Source organism: Polypterus senegalus, chromosome 1 (assembly GCF_016835505.1).
Source record: "Polypterus senegalus isolate Bchr_013 chromosome 1, ASM1683550v1, whole genome shotgun sequence".
NCBI classification, from domain to species: Eukaryota; Metazoa; Chordata; class Cladistia; order Polypteriformes; family Polypteridae; genus Polypterus; species Polypterus senegalus.
Genome location: NC_053154.1, coordinates 58,906,550 through 58,925,504, shown reverse-complemented (window position 1 = coordinate 58,925,504; position 18,955 = coordinate 58,906,550). Strand labels below are relative to the sequence as shown.

At 35.1% G+C, this 18,955-nt stretch overlaps 1 protein-coding gene across 1 annotated transcript in view; it reads left to right on the top strand.

Moving 5' to 3' along the window:
- The window catches only part of LOC120526394 (doublecortin domain-containing protein 1-like), a 532,299-nt gene that overhangs the window by 316,979 nt on the left and 196,365 nt on the right, over positions 1-18,955 (top strand). Inside the window, exons 13-17 of the mRNA XM_039749547.1 lie at positions 6,091-6,199; positions 10,158-10,292; positions 12,439-12,560; positions 12,842-12,902; positions 16,899-17,033. Coding sequence (XP_039605481.1) covers positions 6,091-6,199; positions 10,158-10,292; positions 12,439-12,560; positions 12,842-12,902; positions 16,899-17,033 — 562 coding nt within the window. The remainder of the gene's footprint in view (positions 1-6,090; positions 6,200-10,157; positions 10,293-12,438; positions 12,561-12,841; positions 12,903-16,898; positions 17,034-18,955) is intronic.

Genomic DNA, 18,955 nt, shown 5'->3' with positions numbered 1-18,955 from the left:
ATTGAAAGAATTGAATTGGTAAAGTGAATAGAAATGCCCAAGACTAATGTTTAATCCAATTGTAGTCTCATCTACAGGTTGCACCTTGAATTCCCAGTTCTCTTGGTCTGGTCAGTAGCCTCTCAAAATAAATTGTATCATGTGCACCTCCCTGGCCATATGCTTTTGTTTCCTTCCTGTTAGAATTCCAGCATATTAATGAAACATGATCTCCACCATTTGATCTATGCTGTCCACTCAATAATACACCAGTTCTTGCCATGTGATGCTCAATCTTTTGCTTAAGAATATTTTCCATTAATTTACCCATGATAAAAAAAAAATCAAAAAAATGATTATAAAAATACCAAATAATGGTAAAAAAAACGAAGAAAATTAGTCTTATCAGCTTATTCTGTTGTCTGACATTACACGCCAGCAATAACATTGTGCATGCAACTTTCTTTTGCCCGACTGGACAAGCCCGACTTGCCAGACTTTCTTTGGTCTGGAATCCCTACAGATTTTATTTTTTCTCCAGCCGTCTGGAGTTTTTTTGTTTTTTCTGTCCCCCCTGGCCATTGAACCTTACTCTTATTCGATGTTAATGTTGATTTATTTTTTATAATTATGTCTTTCATTTTTCTATTCTTTAATATGTAAAGCACTTTGAGCTACTGTTTGTATGAAAATGTGCTATATAAATAAATGTTGTTGTTGTTGTTGTTGACTGACCCACCTGAATGAGGCTTATAGTTGTAATGCTACTGACTGATATGGTGGGTGACTGATGAGTGAAAATGATATAAATTGATGTGCACATTGGGAAACTAAAGCCCTAGCCTGTCTAGACTAGAGTCGTTAAATCAGACCAAGGCAGTATCAAGCTCCGTCATATTTTCCCAGCATACAGCTTTGACGCTGAGAGTGGTCAGTTTGATGAGCAACACCAAGAGGAATTCGTATAAATGGGCAGTTCTATCCAAAGAGGACAAGGTAACCATAAGGGAAAATGATCAGGTGCTTATTATATCAGACTAAGTGGACAGCCTTTGCAGCAAATAAAAAACATAAGGTCAAAACTAATTGTTTAGATTTCAACTCGTTTTAGCTGAGTAATGCAGCTAGTGTACTCATTAACGTTCTTAAACACTCTAAAATGTTATCTGGTCCTTGAAATTTGTTTTTAGCCTTTCTAAACTAAGCAGCACTTCTCACTCTGCAGTTTCCAGCACACTTAGTACCTCATTGATATCCTAACTAGTTGGATATCATTGACCTCTTCACAAGTAAAACTTCAGAATAGAATATAAAGTTATAGTATTTGCTATTTTGTTATCAATATATCTTAGTTCACCCTTACCCGTTCTGATGTACTCGACCACTTCCTTGACCTTTCTTTTACTATTAAAATCTTGCAAGTATATCATTCACCTTTCTGAAATATCTCTCTCTAAATTCTTTTTGCCATTTCTAACACCCTTTTTAACTGTTGCTTTCTCATAAGCTCAATGGTAGCAGTGGAGTAAGATTGTCTTCTGTAACTTATACAGATAAACTTTTCAGTTTATTTAAATACTTATTGCTATTAAAGTTAGGGTTGTACTTGTTCTACATTATACTTAAAACACTTTTAAATCTTGCTCCATTGATCATCAATATGATTCCACACTTAAAACCTTATTCCATTTTACCCTTTTTTAGATTTTGCCTCATCTGCTCAAAATTTTCACCATTAAAGTTAAACATAACAGTTTTAGTTTTTGCTCTGCTAAAACACTGTCAATTATATTATGGCCAGTAGATAACTTCAACTAATGATTCTATCACATCTACTGCTGGAATTCTATCCTGATTATTATAAAATACCAAATCTAAACAGTCTTCCCCTCGCTGGTTGTTGTTTTAACTGATATATGAATCCTGTACTTGTGCTTTGTGATTTGTAAGGCTAATCTGATTAACACTTAGATTATTGTCCCCCAGACTGTAATAGACCCCTCTAAACTTGCTTATTTAACATTAATAAAAATAAGCTTATTGAAATAATTGTCTGCTCTAGAACATCTATAACACATTCCCAATGTCAAACCCCTCCATCCCTGATACTTAGAATTGAGTTCATTTGAATCCAAACATCCTCACTGAGATGTGGCTCTTCATCTAATTAAACAAGAAACACGTTCAAATTCCCTTGTATATCTCCACTTTGTTGTTTTTTTTTTTTTAAATGTGTAATCATCAACGTTAGACTTTATCCCCATCCCTCATATTTAGCCACATTTCTTTTACTGCAATGATATCATTATTATCCAGATACTGTATTTCTCTAACTAATTGGCGTTATTCTTGATACTTGTAACATTAAGGCAGCCAGTGTTTAATGTGCTGCTCATTTTAACAGTGGACTAGAAATTTAAAAGTTAGTATTATATATGTATTGTACTACTGTCCTTTCCTTTATATAAATGTATATACTTAACCTGTCCTGATCTCCCTGACCCCATTCCCTAACTTAAATAATCCTTTACTAACCTACTGATGCTACTGATATAGCATAGCACTCTGCTCAAGTTCATTCTGAAATTTCAATTATTTCTGTCTTGTTGAAGAAATTTCATTAAGTCAATTTCTTGTCAAATAAGCTTCCATCTGCCATTGCTGAGTGAATTTTTATATGTTTAAAATAATTTTTTGTGTGCAAAAGTAGATTTCGTTCAACATCATTACAGTCATTTTTGACTAGACAACTGATTATAGTACATCATATTTCAATTACCAGTTGCAATAATTCATTTTCACCATTAACATCTCTTGTTTCCTTTTTGCACTAAGCGCCCATAAACCGTAATGATTGTATACCAATTATGCTCAGTATATTTTGTCGTAATTGGTACAGTAAACCTTTCAAAATGAATTACTGAGTGTCACTCATATGATTTATATGATTAGGTTTATTCCCAAGACTGCACTACGTATCACTTATTCTCTGAAAACCCGAGAGACTGATAGATACATAGTTACACCAGAAGCAACGTGATTTCATGGATGGATATCTTGATTTTTAACAATTTGCCTCACATTAAATGCTGATGTATTTGAGTTCCCCAATACATTCAACAAATATTTCCTAGTCCTCAGTGTCTATGATCCATTAATAATGTGTAACAAATTTCATGGTTGTCTGTTCAGTGACTCATTTGTTTCTGCTTTTCAAATACAGTGGTACAAAATAACATTTATATTCATTATGTATGCATTGGAAACAGTACTGTCAAAAACCTATTTTATGTTTTTTCATGTAGTATTTAAATAATTGTATACAGCATTTTAAGATTGATTTGTATGTAGACATTCCTCATTTGCAAGCAAAATCCATCCTCACTTTTATGACTTAAAGTATTGGGAAGACTAACAGCACATCTAACAGATCTACCTGACGGTGTCACAAGCCAATATCACAGTTTGCCCTCCATTTCATTACCTGACTATGTAAGACAAATAAAAGATGACTGGAAAAGCTACTGACGTTTACATAAAAGTAGAGTAAAAATTCTCATTTTAGTTTTTACAGTAAAAGAACTATTAATCAAAGTATGCACTTTAATGAAAGTCATATAAAATGTACTTAGTTTCGTCTGGACACCTACCTTCCTTCCTTCCACATTCCTAAATAAAAATTTTAGGTTATAATCAAACAAAGTAACTCCTGAGACATCAGTGTGTATAAACCGTTACCTAAGTTTTTAAATCTAAATGTGAACAGGTATAGACCCAGCAAATTAATTTGTGAAGAAGTGAATTCCCCCTAAATTCCTGACATAAATAACACAATAATGTCCCAGGATTCTTTAAAAGGTGGCTTATGTCTAGAATCCTGTCATCCATGTATTATTGCAAGTGATGTTTGGCACATATTTGGATTTGCAAAATAATTTCCTTAAAATGAAAATGTCCTGAAACTCCTTGCATCTTACATCTTGCCTGTAGAAGGGGCCTGAGTTGCCTCAAAAGCTTGCATATTGTAATCTTTTTAGTTAGCCAATAAAAGGCGTCATTTTACTTGACTTGTCACTACATTCATAATGGCTAACACGGTACAACACCCTAGTACTAAAGGGTTACAGGAAAAGAATAATTAGATGAGAAAGAGGGATATGAAATTAAATTTGATAGTGTACAGGATGGATGTCATATTATTTTAATTTATTTTTTATTTTATTACCCTTATTCCAAAAACCTCCCTCTGTGTTTTAGTATTTGGAAAGCTATTTAGAAATTAATCCTTCTTATTATTGAAAGAGCCTTTGGTTTGTCACAGATTTAGTCAGCCTCAGCACAGGTCTCAAGTGTCACCTAGTGGTTACGATTTATACTGACTATGAATTACAGATGACACACTTTCTTTTAATTTAGACAGCCGCTCTGTTTACATTTTCTAATAAGCTTTTATTATGTTTCTTGGTGTTATACATAGACACTGTATAGTACACTGTACATTTTACACAATGCAAGTCCTCATTCAGTTTTCGTCACAACACTTCTTAACATCTACGTTACATAGCATTTAATAGCTCACCTAGAGTTAGATAGCCTTCAGAGATTCCTGACTTATGTGCTTTGATGTTTAATACTACTGGAAATAAAAGAGTTCAGTAAATTTCACAACACCCTATATATGACAGGATCAGCATCAAAAGGATTTGTGGAGCTCTTTGGAGAGACATTATTAATTCTTGTGGCATTTAACCCCTTTAGATACAGTGATAATCAATTTCTTAGACAAAAAATCTTAATTCCTTACCTGATTTCTTATCATAAACTATGTTACTGACAGTGTAAGCACTGTAATGTCCTTTACACTTTACCCATAAAATATAATAGTTTGCAAATTTTTGCATCTAGACTATTTTAACTCTGCTGTGTTCTGTGGAATCCTTTATCTGAATTCAGCACCCATTAAGTAAAACACACATTAATAAACATTAAAACAAAGGGTTATTAAATAATAGGTTACAAAACAATTCAGTTTTACACTTCTCATAATTCATTTACTGAACTTTCTTTTTTAAGTACAATATTAGGATGCTAGTGGCTATCCCAGCTGCACTGGGCACAAGGCAATAAAAAAGGCCCAGTCTAATACAGAGCTCACTTCCTCACATTAAACAAGTTTAGACCTTACAAAAAGTTAATTTGTATATTTTTGGAATTTGGGAGAAAGCCATAATATCTGGAGAAAAATCATCCATAAACAGGGAGAACATGCAAAGCCCAATCAATCAATGACCAGAGTGGCATTTAAACCAATCCCTCTGGAGCTGTGAGGCTAACCACTACACCATCATGCCATATTCTGCATTTACTCTCCCAATACTTATGAATAGTACTGTTTTGTAACAGAAACTATTTCAACATATTTATGACATTATGTAAATAATGCGTATTGATTTTTCAACTCAGCATTTTTGAATGCAGTCTCACTGATGACCAGAGTCTGTCCTGACAGTATCAGGAGTGAAGTGGGATGCAGCCTGGACAGACTTCAGCCTGTTGTAGGAGACTCTCACACATCCATTCAATCCTTGGGCAACTCTCAAGTCAGCCTAATATCCATAGGAAAAGTTTATTGCTCAAAGGTTGATTTCTGATTACTCATGGGACTTTAAAGAGATTCGGATTTATGTTTATATTATTATTATTTTTTTATTTTATATGGTTTACTCCTTACTTACTTTTATTTTGTTCCAATACAATTAGACCGTTTCCACACATTTTTAGTCTGTTTGGGTTTGGTGATGACTCAAGGGCACCCTCTATCATCCACAATATCATTTGGAAAAAAATCAGATAACACTTGAAGTGTAGGCAATTTTAAGTTTCTACTGTGTTTGTGGTAAATTATCTCTACAACTATCTTAATTAAGAACTGCATGTAACTGGATATGCTAAATATTTCACAATTTATGCTGTGACTATTTGTTCTGTTTCATAGAGTGCATGTTGTATTAAAGCTTCACTGTTTCTTTGTAAGGGTTTTTACTTATTTCATTTATATTTTTCATTTTATTAAATACTGTATTCTGTTAACTATCTGTACTTTTTATTGAGGTGGGAAGCTTGCATAGGATTTCCTGAGAACTACAATTACACTTCCCAACAGTTAGTTTATCACCAACACATCACTGTGGATTTGCACTCACATTTTCTACAACTGAAGGTAAATATTTAACTTTGAAAGACATGTTATATTAGTGATTTTTTTGGTCTCTTGCTTTATTGATAATTTAGAATTTAAGATTTTTGATTGTGACAAGATTATGTACAGTATATACAAGTGTACGCATACATACATACATACATACATACATACATACATACATACATACATACATGTAAACATAGAAGTGTAACATACAAAACCTAAAAGCCCGTATTATACAATAAAACAAAATTGATAACAATAACTTAACTGTGTTTCTTCCCCTAAAACAAATTAAATATTGAGAAAAATAATAATTTTGTGATTACAAATTGTCATTTTTTAATAAAGTTATTAAATTAAATGGAATTCAGTTTATTCGTCTATTGCTTCCTTCTGTGAGATCATGCTTAGAGCCCTTTTTATTTGCAAATAGTATACACTAACAGTAAAGCACTAAACCTCATTTACTTGCATATACAAGCACACATTTTAGCGTTCTTCTTCCCTCCAATCTGTGACACTGATTCGTCTGATTATTCTCATCTCTGTTCTTTCCAGCTTTGCTTCAGATTTCATCCTAATCTCTCTCCCATGAATAATACTACTTTTAACACAGCTTTCATAAATGTTCCACTTCAATACCAGACAGCCTTCTTTAGATTGGGTTGCAGCTCCATGCGCCTCTCACCCTAGTGATCACTGCACTGCCCACATGTCTGTCTGTCCAGTCATCATACTCCAAATATTCCAAGTCACAGTTCATACACTTAGTCTCACCTCCTACTCACTACCTCACCTTCATCTCCCCTGCCTTAAGACTACCATCATCACCATGCATTAGGCCTAAGTTATCAGGAAGGAAGACAACATGGATCCTGGTAATTAGAGACCAATAAGTCTTACTTCTATGCCATGAAAATTATGGAAACTATAATCTCTATATATATAACATCCAATTTCTGTCTGTCTGTATGTCTGTCTACATTTCACAAGAGAACTACTTAATGATTTAGATTTATTTTTTTTATAATTTGCTTGAATATTCCAATTGATTGCGTATCCAGTAGCATAGTTCGCTTGTGGTACCAATTTATTTGCGCAAATCCAAGATATACACAGCGGGCCATTTGGGGGTGATGGTTTCCTCCTCACTCACACCCCAACCTCAGGGCTTACCTTATATACGCCGAACAAGAGAATTACTTAACAGATTCTGGTTGATTTTTCGAGTTCTCTCATCACGCTAAGAATCATAGTTTGCTTGTAGGAGCAATATATTTGCCCTAATCCAAGACAGAGGCTACGAGCTTAGGGGAAGGGGAATCGTGATGTCAGGAGTGGGGAGTTGGTCTGCTTCTGCGTTTTGGAGTGTACCCTCCTTCAGCTTGGCTGGAGATACCTTTTTGTTTATTGATTTTTAAAGTTTGTCCTGTTTCACAACACACCGGCGGAGCCATGGGGGACAGCTAGTAAGAAATAAATTAGAAAATACCTATGTGAAAATGACATACTTAATAACTGCATGGGTTTACTGTATGAGAGGAAATTTTCGCCAAACCATTCTTTTAGATTTTTTTAACAGGCAACTGCAGTAGTTGAAAAAAGCAAAGCATATAACATAATTTACTCTAATTCTAAAACTAAAAGCTTTAGGCCAGAGAGGTAACCTGCAAAACCGAATCTCACGTTGGTTAACCAGCAAAGAGACAAGAGGAGAATGCTCCGTGTGGATCGAGGTCATCAGCAGAGTCCCTTGAGGGTCTGTCCTTGGATAGTTTTACTTTTTTTACTTAAACCTATGAAACTTATGAAATTTACAGATTATACTAAAATTAGTGGAATGGTAGATAATGAGGAGGTAGGGAAAACAATTCAGAAAGACTTAGACAACTGGGCAAACCCTTTGAAAGTTTAGGTTAATGTAGATAAAGGAAAAACGCAACACGTGTGTAAAAGGAACATCAGTTATAAATACAAGATAGGAGACACTGTCCTAAAGGAAGGAAAAGGATTTAAGGGTTTTGTTGACACATTTTCAAAATCTAAGAAATGTGTGGAAGCAATTAAAAAGGCAAATAAAATGGTAGGTTATATTGTAAAAACTATTAAATATAAATCAAGTGATGTTATCGTATACATAAACGTTTACGTGTGGAAGTGTGTGAGTCTGTCTGTCTGGCTGTGAAGTGCGAGGCTGCAGTATAAAGCTCAAAGAACCGGCAAGGCAGCCCTAAGTTAACAAGTCGGAAGAAGAAAGAAGTTTGAGTCTACAGCATAAGGCTGAAAGAAAGTGACTCCGTCACCAAAGTGACACCGCTGTGGAAAGGCAAATGAGAGAGAAACTCAGTTAGCTGCTAGACAATGGGGACGAGCATGTCCACAAAATGAAACCACCAACTTTGCATTTCAGTTTTTTTTCTGACAATTTCAATAGTTTCTAGGAGACCCGGTTTTTTACATGGGCTTACACAGCTAGTAGTATATAATGCACTAGTGAAACCTCATCTTAAGTATTGTGTGCAATTCTTGTTACTACTCTGCAAGAAAGACATAGCAGCACTTGAAGGAGTGCAGAGGAGAACAACCAAATGTCTCCCATGACTTAAGGACACATTGTACTCTGACAGAATTAAATGTGTTTAGTCTCAAGCAGAGGAAACTGTGTGGGAATTCTTTCATCATAATGTTGAATCACATACTTGAGGACACCTGTGGAAATTAAGGGGAAGTGCATTTTTGACTGCAGCCAGAAAGCACTACTGAACTATGTAGTTGATGCAGAAACCTTGACAAATTTTAAGAAGTATCCAGAAGAGGTACTGTAACAGCTTAGCTATTAGCTAAACAAATGCACCTGATGGACTGAATTGTCTCCTCCCATTTGTTAAATTTCTTATATTCTTATGCCTTACAAGGCCAGTATGATATTATAGAGCTGTAGCAGCCATGTTGGATGAGGGTGTCACTATCTGATCTACTCTACCTGCCTAATTTTCACTGTGCATGGGCAGGACTTTCACACATCTGTACTGTAAAGTGTACTCCACCTCACACTATTTGCCATTGCCCAATCTGCTTTGGGCATGTGTGAATAATTTATGCCATATACCTGCATGCTTGATATTACTATCCAATCAGTACACCAGCCAGATTTGCACCCAACACGTGTTAAAAAAAAGAAAAAAATTGCAGTATTTTCATTTGAGGAGTACATTAGTTGACCATAATAAGCTTATTATCAAAATACTTGGTTTTTCTGCACAGATTCATTGAATGTTGTGCCTTAACTGCTGGATTAAGCATGTTATGCTTCTTGCAATGCAGCACATGTTTTATAGTGACAGGGACTGGTCCCTGAATATACAACACTAAACCCTTGCATCACAGGCTTTGTTAGTTAGCTGTAGTGATAGGACCTCAGCAGATTCAGAGGGGGATAAAGGACTCAATCGTAAATTTTATCTCCGCAATGAATGCTGGTGCAGTGTACAGCACTGCTGCCTCACAGCTCAGGTCACAATATTTGTGCTCAATATTTGGTCCAGCATAGTTGGCAGATGCTTTCCTAGCCCCCAGGAACACTTAAAAGACCATTCCACCATTATAATCCATTTAATAACTAGTTCAGTTTCTCCTTCTCAATTGACTTTAATGCATTTCGCCAAGTTCGCCAAAATTCCCAAGCATTTCTGTGATTTCACCAAACTCGAGGCAAAGTAAATTCAATGGGGTTTGCTTATCTTTAGTAACTACCCAGTGTATGTTACGTTGTTATTGTTTTGTAGGTTAATTTGTCTTGAATCTCAATCTGAACTGGATCAACCTTAATTGAGAGTGTTATTTATCATACTTTTATAAAATAATGACTAATTTTGTGAAATAACAAGCTTTTTTAAAATCAATAGACTTTTTAAATAAATGCAATTGAAAATATTTATATTTTATGTATTTCTTTGCTTTGATTTGATTTTAGGAGGATCCACAAGTAGTTATGTATGCCTCTGTTACTGTCACCTCTAGAAGTAAAGGACCCTCACCAAAAAAGAAAGACAACGAAACGCAGATGTTTACGAGCTGGTCTTTAACTCACATTTGGATAGTCACAAAGGTAACAGAAATGATTGCTAGGGTATAAATAAGAATTATTGCTCTTTTCACTTTGAATTGCAAGGATCATCCAGCAATATATCAACTTAGTTAACTGTATGGAGCTTTGAAGAATCAGACTGGTTTTCTTACATAGCATGCCTATTATATAAAGTAGAAGTTATGGCATAATAAGCCAGTAATATAACTGATTTTCAGAGAGATGATCGTTAGTTAAAGACTGTGAAGTAAATTCCAGTTCATCTTTCATTGTTTTAACTATTACTTCATATGAATAGACTGCAAGGCCCTAGAGTTTTTCATGACATGTGCAACCATAATTCATTGTTCCTTGCTTATGATTATCAGAGTTTCCACTTTCTTGCACTAATTTATCAAAATTTCACAGTTTTTTGACTCCTAATTGATGTGTTTCACAGCTTTTCATATGGAAAGATTAAATCATGTTTATATCACTATGAACTGCAGTTGTTCATTATGGGTACATTAGTTACCAATGTAGCAAGCATGAATTGTGTTTCTGTGGAGGATATTTATTGTATTCTTGTTTTTTGTGCTGGATATCTAAAACTATAATTTTAGCAGTTTGTATTTGTCACATTTTCAAGCATACCATGTGTGTATGTATATATATATATACACATACATATATATATATATATATATATATATATATATATATATATATATATATATATATATATATATATATATATATATATATATATATATATATATAGTATATATATATATATATATACAGTATATATATATATCTCAGGTTTGCCCTGTGGTTTCATTTTTTTTGTGTATAGTTTGAATGTATTGTTCAGTGTTGTCATCTGACATTTACTGTGATCTCCTAACCATACAAATGTCTTTGGCCACTGTATCCCTGGTGATAGTGAGGGAAAAGCTCAGTAGGGAGTACAAGAAAGTGTAACCTCCGGGTCATTTGTTTTATTTTTTTCTCCTTTCATTCCAATGAAACTGAAGTGCTCATGTTTTTTATTACTGTTTGTTGGGAGTTGTTGGGATTTCTAATGGATGGCTCTTAATAATGTGCTGTGTTCAGCTAGACTAACTCAATAGATATTACTTTAATAGTGATTTCTTTTTTTAAAATTTAACTATTATTACACTTTCAGCAATAGAAAAAATCTTTACTATTTTCTGAAATATGTAAATATATTAAAATATATTAATAAAAATATCTCTTGCATATTTCAGGGCTAATTTAGATCAAATATATTTTTAGGTTATTGCTACATTATACATTCTTACCTTCTGCAGATATACTTTCTAATAAATGCTCACTAGAATTAGTACGAAAATGTAATATTAAGTAATCCATCTTATAAGCAGTATAATTGAATTCAAAATCTTTCATTAAACCAAAATATGATTTCATTGAGTCACATTTGTTTAAATTGATGTTGAATGGATCACATATTGTGTAGTACAGCACAATGTTTTAATTGTCATTAGCATTTGAAGCACTAATAATCACTGTAGAGGTCTTTAAGTATATACTATATGTAACATTTCATGCTTTAAAAAACATTATCTTTTAATACTAAATTTTCTATTAGATACATGACATTGTGCTTCATTACTATTGGAATAATTTAATTATCTGACTGGCAATATGGTTCAAAGAGAAGATCTTTTGATTGGTAAAAAAATGTCCTCAAAAGAGAAAATAAATGCAGTTGTTGGGTAATCCTCTTTAAAATGATCTATTTAGAAATAAAAATAAATTGTTTTTTATTGATTTCTTAGCAAGCAGTTCTTCTCTGTATGTATAGATGTACAGCTTGAGTAAATTCGGCTGAAAAAATATAGCAAGTGACACGTTATGCACCCTAAATCGTTGCACTGTGAAGTATACACAAAAAAAGACAAATGAAGATATCAAGGGGCTGTTCTGCTTTGCACTGAACTGTAAAATTTCACTCTTGTTGTACAGGAGATCACTGATTCTGAACTGGGCTCATTGACTGATAAGTTGAATATAGTGTTTCACTTTCTGCGATTGTTAATGTCCCATGGTTACTCAGGCATAATGACCTCACCATTTGTGACATCTTGTTTTATTTTCTGCTTCTTTTCACTTATTCAAAGTTCTTTTTCCCCTGGTATTAAAGGCTGGAGTTTTCTTAAGCCGAGCTATGCCACAGCTCTGTCTTGCAGCTGATGACCATTCAATAACATTGAGAACCAAAGATGGGGCCTCTGTAGAAGCATATAAATTACGAATCCAGAAAAGGTATTTACTTTTTTTTGCAAGTTGTACCGCTGCTTTCTGTCTTTAATTATCTGGACTACACTTTATTCTTTTAACATTCTAAATGGGTAATAAAAGCATATTTTTGTACCTTTTGACGTGGATCACATACATTTCCCACCACTATCGCTTTTCTTGATTTGCTTAACCTGGTTAATGCTGTGAGAGAACATTTCCACAGTCAAACATATTTGAGATGTTTACATTTTTTGCTAAATTCTTTCCAACTCAGTGTTTCCTTTTTTTCTTTCTTAAATGCTTAGGATCAAAGGTTGCCCATATCAGCAGTGGGTCTTTGGAAAAGATGGACACATACATTCAATGGTTTGTAGCACAATTTTAATATAACTCTGTTAGCATGAATATATATAATAAATTGGTACTGTAATATGAGTATAAATTAAAATTAAAAATTTTTGTCCATGTTTATTTCAGTTTATGATTATTTGATTCTTTCCACTTTGTTTTACCCTGCACAGGTTATTATTTAAAATGCATGTAACTGCCGAACCAACTACAATGATGTGTCATTTACAGGTCATATGGTGATGTAATGATTGTCTGTTTTTGGAGTTGGGTAATGCAGTGGAAATGGTTGCATGCAGTAACATGTTCAAGAAGAAGGAGAAAAGTTTTTTCTCATATAAAGCTGTTAATGTAAGAAGCATGGTAGACGTTTTGTTGGTAAGAAAGGTTGATTTGGGCATAGTGAAAAAGATGAAGAGATTTTTAGTCACAGACAAAAAAGGAAGGAGAAAGTATGCACCAAGGATGAAGATCTTCATCTGTTGGTGGTCTCTAATTATTCAGTAATGAGTGAGCATGAGTGACCACTACGGGAATAGGCTATGGCTTCTCCCACCTCTCAAACAGAAAAAGCAGATTCAGAAACCTTACATATAAATCGTTCTACAGAACTATATATATATTCACTTTATTAAAATGATAAGTGTCTGTTACTGTATGTGTAGCATTGCATTTCCCATTCCAACAGATCACACACATCACAATATTTTGTAGTAATGCATTTTATTACTAAATACATTATAAAATAAATACCAGTATGATTATTTACCATGCACATGTAAGAGATATAATGTCTTGGTGATTAGTAAAATAGTGAAGTGCCTTGGGATGTTTTTGGTTACAAAAAGTGAGCCACCCTAGAAAAAAGACTGGGAAGCACTGCTTTAAGGATTATTGTATGCTTCAAGTGAGTTTTCTCAGGGTTAATTTGATTTACACCTAATTTCCAAACACACACTGCCATGTTGATTGGTCATTTTGTGTAGTCTCAGAATGAAAGTGTTTCTAGGCTTGTCATCATATGTCCCTGTGCTTAGCTGGCTTTAATTCCTTAGAATGTCTTGTTTATTCCTGCTGTTGCTATGACAGGTTTTGGTTTATTGTTTTCTCAAAAGTAATCATCCGCTTATAAATCATAACATATTTTATCATAATATGATTATATTGGACACAAGACAAGGAACAGTCTAGGAGACAATAAAAGACCCTTACATGGCATCTACATGCATCACCCACAATCTCAATCCCACAGGGGCACATTTAGAACAGCCAGTTAACCTAACCATAATATCTTTGGGAGAACGGGAGGAAAACCTGTACAGAAATGGGATGAATGTGCAAATTCCACATGGACAAAAACATGGTGTGGTATTCAAACCCAGGATCAATGACATATGAAAGTTAATCTGTACAGCACTATGCTGCCCTAGTCCCAGATCATGAATGACAACATTTTATTCTTCTCTTCATCCTTCATTTTTATGAGCCTTCTTAGTTCATTCTTCATTTGCTAACTACTGTAGGTTATCCTAGCAATTATGCTCACAACTCTGGATGGGATGCCTACCCACCATAGGTTGTACCCTTCATTCACAAAACAAGCCTTTTAAATATTCAGCTGAGATGCAGAGTATGTGTAATATATGATTTGGAAACATTGCTTGTGTCCAATATCCCTTTAAATAAAACATACTAGCCAACCCGCAGCATAGCATATGCCGCATAATTATGTATTGATGGGTGAACACTTCCTGAAAGACACAGTTGTCCAAATGGGGTGGGTTTGAGAATACGACTGTAAGTGAATGAAAAGATGGAACTTTGGAGAGAGCAACATACAATTGTCCGTGACTGAAAACTGGAGGACCGCCGCCACGCCCCCACCTTCCAGAGCGAGGGACGGGGCTGGACGGCAGCCCTCTAAGAAGTTGGACACCAACCGCTCGGGGGTCGCATAACTATTTAGCAGAAGGGAGTCTCGCTCGTTATTGGAATTAACCAGACAAATTGCTCCACCAACTAAGAACGGCCATGCACCAGCACCCACAGAATCGAGATAAAGCTATCAAGCTGTCAATCCTCTCCGTGTCCGGGCCTGGTGAGGTGTCCCGTGTTGAGTCAAAGTTAGCTGCAGGCTTCACTCCTGGTGGTGCCCTTCCGTCAATTCCTTTAAGTTTCAGCTTTGCAACCATACTCCCTCCGGAACCCACAGACTTTGGTGTCCCGGTTGGCTGCCCAGCGGGTCATGGGAATAACGCCGCTGGATTGCCAGTTGGCATCATTTATGGTCAGAACTACGATGGTATCTGATCATCTTCGAACCTCCAACTTTTGTTCTTGATTAATGAAAACATTCTTGGCAAATGCTTTCACTCTCGCTCAAATTGTTGGTTGGCGGGGCTCTGTCGTGTGTATCCGATGGTCTGTCTTCCGTGCTATGGTCGGCTGCTTAGTGAATTGTTGGTGGGCGGGGCTCTGTTGTGCATATCACATGGTCTGTCTTGTGTGCTGCTTCTTGCTTGCCCTGGTCAGCTGCTTAGTGAATTATATATTCTTGATTAATAAAAACATTCTTGGCAAATGCTTTCACTCTCGCTTGAATTGTTGGTGGGCGGGGCTCTGTCATGCGTATCCCATGGTCTGTCTTGCGTGCCATGGTTGGCAGCTTAGTGAATTGTTGGTTTGCGGGGCTCTGTGAGTTGGCGGGCGTGGCTCCGTCTTGCTTGCCATGAAATATATAGATTACTTATGATATGCAGTTATGTCATTTCTGTAGCTAGTATGGTGGGCGACACAATAGTTAGCACATCTAATTCAAATTTCCAGGGGCTTAAGTTTGATTTCTGGCTTAGCCACTGTTTGTGCGCTTCCAACAGTGTTTCTGTGTGGTTTTGCTTTGTCGTACATCTTGAAGATAATAAAGTTAGGTTAATTGGTGCCTCTGAATAGCTCTGTTATCAGCGGCAATGGATTTGTGCTTAACTCACCTTCTATCAATTTGTGCAAAATATTCTCTGGGCACTCTGTGACCCTGTTTTGGAATAAAACCAATTCAGAATATAGATGGGAGCAAAAAAACATACGTTTCCATCTATACAATTACAGGTGTGCATGAATTATAAGCATTCTGTATAAACAGTACCCTAAAGAAAAGCTCTTACAGGCATGGGGTGGGTCTGAAAACTCAACATAGACAGGGACTAAGTCAGGCAATGGATGGGTAAATAAGTGGATGAACATAAGCGGTGGCATAACTGCAATTGGTTCATAAAAAATAATATACTTAGAATTGTATAACCAGTTTAATAATACTTTTTCAGTTTAATAATAAATGTTATAGTAGTGTTTTAAATATTTTAAAGGCATTTTTATTTGTATCGCTTTTAGAAATGCCGTAAGTTGCTACTTTTTATTCATTTTATTTTCCTGTCTGTCTTATTGTTGTACAGATCTTGTACTTCAAGTTTCATTCAGGCATTAAGCTGTTGGTGGGATTATGTATATCCATGATAACACTTGCTCAATAGCTTTAATCAAAGAAAAGCCCTCACCACAAAGTGCTTTCATATGCTTAATCCCAGTGGCAAGTACCCTCAGATTTCTAGCCTGTGGAGTGTGCTTGGTTTTTACTCGTAACCTAGCTTGTTTAAACAGCAAGATTCTCAGGGAGACATATTTTAAACTCTCTACTTCAGCTCTTGTCATCTGGCCATGTGGTTATTGGCTTTTTGCTTACAGATTTATCTGAATTTCATAGCAGCCTTTTCATCAATACAAATACCGTAATGCTTAGTGAAAAAAAAAACACTTCACTTCAGTTATAATTGTCAGTCAGATTTTATCATTAAAAATTTGATTTAGGGTGAATAGTAAAATAAAAGTTGAATTTGCTTTTTTCTTTTTTTGTTTTTTTTTAGTGGCTGTGCTAGAGCAGTGCATCACATTTTTCCTAAAGTGTTTCCTCCATGGTAGTCTGATGGTACCCTTTTGCCTTTGTCTTTTTTCCCCCTGTAGGCCAACTCTGAGTTTGTCCTGACCTACCTGGAGGAGCTGAATGTAAGAGAGGAGGTGACCCAGACAGAGGAGTACAATCACCAAGGGGCCTGGTCCGCTGAGCATCAGAAGACAGACAGCAGTTTTGCCAACAAGGTTAGCCTGTAGAGCCAGAGGCAGGTCATAGGGAATTCTGTGAAAGACATATTTCACAGTCATTTATAGTTTAAGTCAATTACTGTTTGTCATTTCAAGTTCTCTCTCTTTGTATTGCCACACACATTTGCAGAAAAAGAAAAACCTTTGCAATTGAAGTTGCTTATGCCTATAATGTATAAAATGTTGACAGCTGCTTTTATTTCTACTGCCTTATGAATTACAATAGCTTACCAAATGCCAGATTTGTAGCATATTTGTTACTTACCAAATTCACAGACATTTCAGATTTTTCTCTAATTAAATTTAAATTTTAAAAAAAGTGACATAATAAAACTACAAGCAACTTACATTCAATCAGTCATGACTATTTTGTCACAAGAAGTTGTCCATGTCTGTGCTGTCATGCTTCCCATAACTGAGAAACCTTAGCTATTTATGTAAAATAAATCAGTCACTACCTTGTAAGAGAAAGGTCAAACCTGTAGACTCCTTTTTCTGTAAAACATTCAAGTAGATTCATTCTGCCTTCGCCAGCTCAAACGGCAAGGGTACGGTTCCTTAATGTGAAATTTTCATTAAAAGCAAGAATACGTAGACATAATCTATTATCATTTTCTAGGTACTCTTTGATGGCAACCAGAGTCGAAAAAAAAATTAAGGCATTGAAAAATCTTTTCCAACCAAGTCATTTTAAGCATTACTAACAAAGGCACTCATTATGCACGCTGACTAAATGGAATCACTTGAGTGAGCCAATACAAAGCCTGATGTAAATGGACCCAGTTAGTCATTACCAGAAAATAATGACCACATTCCAAGATGTAATTACTGTAATACAGTAAATCATATGTGAATTAATATCAAATGGAGTGTGTTTTCCCTGTGTGTTGTAGTGTTGTATTGCTTCTTTTCAAATGTGCCTACAAGAGAATATGCCTGGGATTAAGTATAAATTGCGTTCATTAGGATCTAATTATTTGAACAGCTTCACATTCTTTCATTTGCTTATTTAGATGGATGAATCCAAAAGACCTCTTAAACTGTTTATTTGTTTGTTTGATTGTTTCTGATAGTTTGTTTCAGATTGATGAGTTTCCTCCTCTTACTCCATGTCATTAATTTTCATACACATTTTAAACATTTGTATACAGTCATTCATTAAGACGTTAGTCTCTATCATGCAGTGTATATTTTTATTAATGTGGGCAGTGCATCTAGAAAAGAAAGCCTAATGCATTTTTATAATGGGTACATATGTTAGAGTTACCAATTTAAACAGGAAAATCAAATTAAAACTTAAGTAGCTTTTTCCTTTTAATTATAATATAATCCATTTATAGTACCTGTGATTTTTTTTAAGCCTCTTGCAATACTAAACTTTTACAAGGATGGCTACTCAAAGACTTTAACTTTTGTCATTTAATGAATAATGTTCATAATGTCAAAACTTATTACAGATTTCCAGATGCAGACAGTACTGTTACCCTGTAACACTAGCATAAGTAGCATTTTCATTTCTGTGGTTTTACAAAATTCAACCATAAAGTTTTACATGTCATCTCATAACTAACAATCTGTAGCCCTAAAAGTCATAAGATTAAATAAATGTAACCTCAGGTGACAATCAACATTTTCCAGATATTACTTTGTAAGACCATCTTTCACAAGCCACATGTAACAACATGAGTACGCCTTTACTGCATCCATTTCAATCGTGAGGTTAGTTACAGTAAACCCAAGAGCTGCTAAGTCCATGCACTCAATCAACTAATGACCAGAAATGCTACCACCTCTCTGAATCTTTAACAGTTCAGTCAGCAGCCTTCATGTTTATGGTAGCACCATAGCCAAAAGTACAAGACATCTGCAATGACCTCAGAAATGCAATTTAGACTGAGAAGGGTTCCAAGGGCATTTGC